This window comes from Westerdykella ornata, assembly GCF_010094085.1.
Source record: "Westerdykella ornata strain CBS 379.55 unplaced genomic scaffold EI97scaffold_83, whole genome shotgun sequence".
In the NCBI taxonomy this organism is placed as follows: domain Eukaryota; kingdom Fungi; phylum Ascomycota; class Dothideomycetes; order Pleosporales; family Sporormiaceae; genus Westerdykella; species Westerdykella ornata.
In genome coordinates, this window is record NW_022986933.1 from 1 (window position 1) to 2,982 (window position 2,982).

Sequence of the window (2,982 nt, forward strand, 5' to 3'; positions counted from 1 at the left end):
GCACACACCTGAATACAATCAGTCAACCCATCTTCAATCAATCTTTCTGTCACCGTGACATCTTCAGATACTATCAAATCTGACAGTTTCGAATGTTCAGACTGTCTAGCTAAAGGGATAGCTATATTCGCTGCTTCTTGGATACAAGCTATAAGTGTAACAGCTACCTCCTCTGCCTGTTCTATTGCAGTATTGCTAGAGGAAGATACTTGCTCTTCCAGCATAGTAATCTTAGCCTCTAAGCCTTCTATCTCTGTTACTATAAGCAGGTATTCTTTAAAAAGCTTCTAGTTAGCCTTTTTAAAGTTAAACCTACTAAGCAATGGGTGGAGGAATTTATTTACCTCCTTGATAAATAAGGAAAAGCCTATTATAGCATGGTCAGAGCCTGTAGCCTCTAGCACTGCCCAGTTGTCAAGCTCACTCTCCTTAAAGGAAGAGGTATAGAAGGCTAGGTCTATAATAGATTGCTTAGTAAGATTAGAGCGAAAATAGGTAGACTCTTCTTCCTTATTAAGTAATTGGCAATTATAGCCCTGCAGCCATTCTACCAAGTCCTGGCTCTCTCGGGTGACATTCTGAGCCATGGAGTTCCACCAAGGATGGTGGCAATTGAAATCTCCTAAAAGGACAAAAGGAAGCTTTAGATTAAGCGGTAAAAGAGCCCTCCTAATAGTAGTAGCCCCTAGAGGTTGTGTTGTAGAATCCTTGTTTAATTCTTTCTTATTGTAGATATTGAATAAAAGGAACCTTTTAGTAGAGCTGTAGATCTCTAGAGCCAAAAAGTCCCTATTCTCTAAGTTCCTTAGCTGAATAAACTGAAAATTTGTAGCTTTTCGAAGATAAAAAGCTACTCTTGGCTATAAACTAGTACTAAGAAGTTGTCAGATTTGATGGTATCTAAAGATATCACGGTGACAGAAAGATTGAAGATGGGTTGACTGATTGTATTCAGATATGTGTTCTTATGTGGGTGAGGCTGGGGCCTGACACCAGTTTTGATGTTCCTTCTCTGGGCACCAAGGCTGCGTAGAGCACTAGCCACTGCAGAATCACTAGCCACATGTTCTCAGACAGTACCAGTACATAAACTTCTCCCAGTCCTCATCTCTAGTCCCAGATGGGATGTCCATAAACTGGCTTACCATCTGACAGAAGTACTAATTCATATGCAGAGTAGGAGATAGTAAAGTAACTATCTTTCTCCTTGTCTTTCCACATGCAGGGTTCTTGTATAGCTAAGATATCTGTCTGTCTCTTAACTGCAATTTCGAGGAGTATTTGTTGTGCTTCTTGTCTTTTCCCTGTATTGTGTTGAATAATAGACAATTCACCTTTAAGTTTCCTAGGCTTATTATCCAAAATTGTGGAGGGATCTCCTCGAAGCTGTTCTGTCATTAATGTGGAAGGTTTTTGGCAGTCTTCCACACTAGACAGTCTTTGCTGTTAGCAAAGTAGCCTTCCTTGCAATTAACATACTTTGGGATGGTGTGTTTACAGGGCCTGCCTTTAGAAGAACATTCTAGGCAGTTATGCTCCTGTGTTTTATGGGCTTCTCCACATAGCCTACAAGCTAGCTTGTAGCAGCTATCCATAGGGTGGCCAAATCTCTGGCATTTGCCACATTGGTAGGAAGGAGAGACAGTAAGATATTTAACTATCTTAACTGTCTTGCTAGCAATTATAATCCTATTGTGACATAGGATAACACTGCGGGTTTCTTCATCTTTTATAGTAAAAACAATGGATCCTGTTTACTGTCCCTCCCTTGTCTCCCTAGTAAGCCACCTAGGGTAGCTCACTATAGAGATAGAGGAATTGAAAGTCTCTATCTCTTCCTTTAGGGCAGTGCCAGCCCTTTCCCCTAAAAATTCAGGGCTAGGGGAACCCCATAGGCAACAATTTGTGCCCAAGTCTCAACCCTTTGCTCACGGTTAAATCGAAATAGATTCTGCCATTTTTCTTTATGTTTAATAAGAAAATCTGCATTGTAGTCCTCTGTAGTAGTAAGGACAATATTTTGCTTATCTCTAGACCTAGAGACAGCAGCAACAAGAGGCTTTTTAGCTGTAGAAACAGCCAGGAGACAGTAGTTTATCTTGTTTCTTAGAGATAGAGAACCTATCTCCTGTCCCTCATCTTCCTTGCTAGTAACAAGTACTAGTTTTCTCTTAAGGAAGAGTTCTTTTTCTTCCTTTCTCTTTGCTGCCTTACTTTGGACAAGGGTAAATAGTTGTTCCTTAGCTACTAGTTTAGCAGTTTAGGCAGCAGCATTTGTGTTAGAGGGCAAGGAAGAGGTGTTAGTAGCTTTAGCAGCTACTTATGCAAAGGTAAGGCCTTGTATTTACCTCTTATTTGTCTTTAGAGTAGCAGGGTATTATAGCTTAATAGCAGCAGCTAAAGCCTTTATGTTATTATTAATCACAGTAATAAGCTCTTACATTTGTTTTTCTTGCTTATTAAGCAAGATAGGAGCAGGAGATTGCCTTTTGTTTAGCACCTATTGTAGTGCTATGGTGATTTCTTGTACATTATCCTTCCTTTACCTTTCTAGCTATAGAATAGCTAGTTGAATTTAGGAAAGGGCCTGCTTAAGGCATGCCTCAGCAGGGGAAGTCGAATTGGCTTGAAAAAGCAAAGAGGGAGCTCGAAATTTACCTATAGCAATATGCTTAGGCCTGGGTTTCTCTGGGGATAGGTCTAGGTGATCTCTCTTCTGAGTAGAGGGGGTGGAAGATGCAAAACTAGCAAGATTACTAGTAGAAGCAAAGCTGCTAGCTGCTAGGCTGCTAGTAGGCTTAGTAGCAGCTCGAATAACAACTTTAGGAGAGTTGTTTTCTCCCATTTCAATGTCTAAGTCCTCACTTTCAGAAGAAGAAGATGAACAGGTAGAGGAGATAGCTATCTCCTCTTGTTGTTTCTTCTCCTCTTTCTTTTTCCTCCACTTATCTCGGTCCATGGGAAAGAAACAAAGGAAAAATA

The 2,982-nt window shown here is 40.4% G+C and overlaps 2 protein-coding genes across 2 annotated transcripts; both read right to left on the bottom strand.

The window, feature by feature from the left end:
- Nucleotides 1–287: 287 nt before the first annotated feature.
- Nucleotides 288–587, bottom strand: EI97DRAFT_463024 (uncharacterized protein; the record flags this gene model as incomplete). Its single annotated transcript, XM_033801332.1, has 2 exons — nucleotides 288–296; nucleotides 345–587. The coding sequence occupies 2 exons, from the start codon at nucleotides 585–587 to the stop codon at nucleotides 288–290; spliced, it is 252 nt and encodes an 83-aa protein (XP_033648761.1).
- Nucleotides 588–1,864: 1,277 nt separating this feature from the next.
- On the bottom strand, nucleotides 1,865–2,959 carry EI97DRAFT_489984 (uncharacterized protein; the record flags this gene model as incomplete). Its single annotated transcript, XM_033802231.1, has 2 exons — nucleotides 1,865–2,247; nucleotides 2,659–2,959. The coding sequence occupies 2 exons, from the start codon at nucleotides 2,957–2,959 to the stop codon at nucleotides 1,865–1,867; spliced, it is 684 nt and encodes a 227-aa protein (XP_033648762.1).
- Nucleotides 2,960–2,982: the final 23 nt, after the last annotated feature.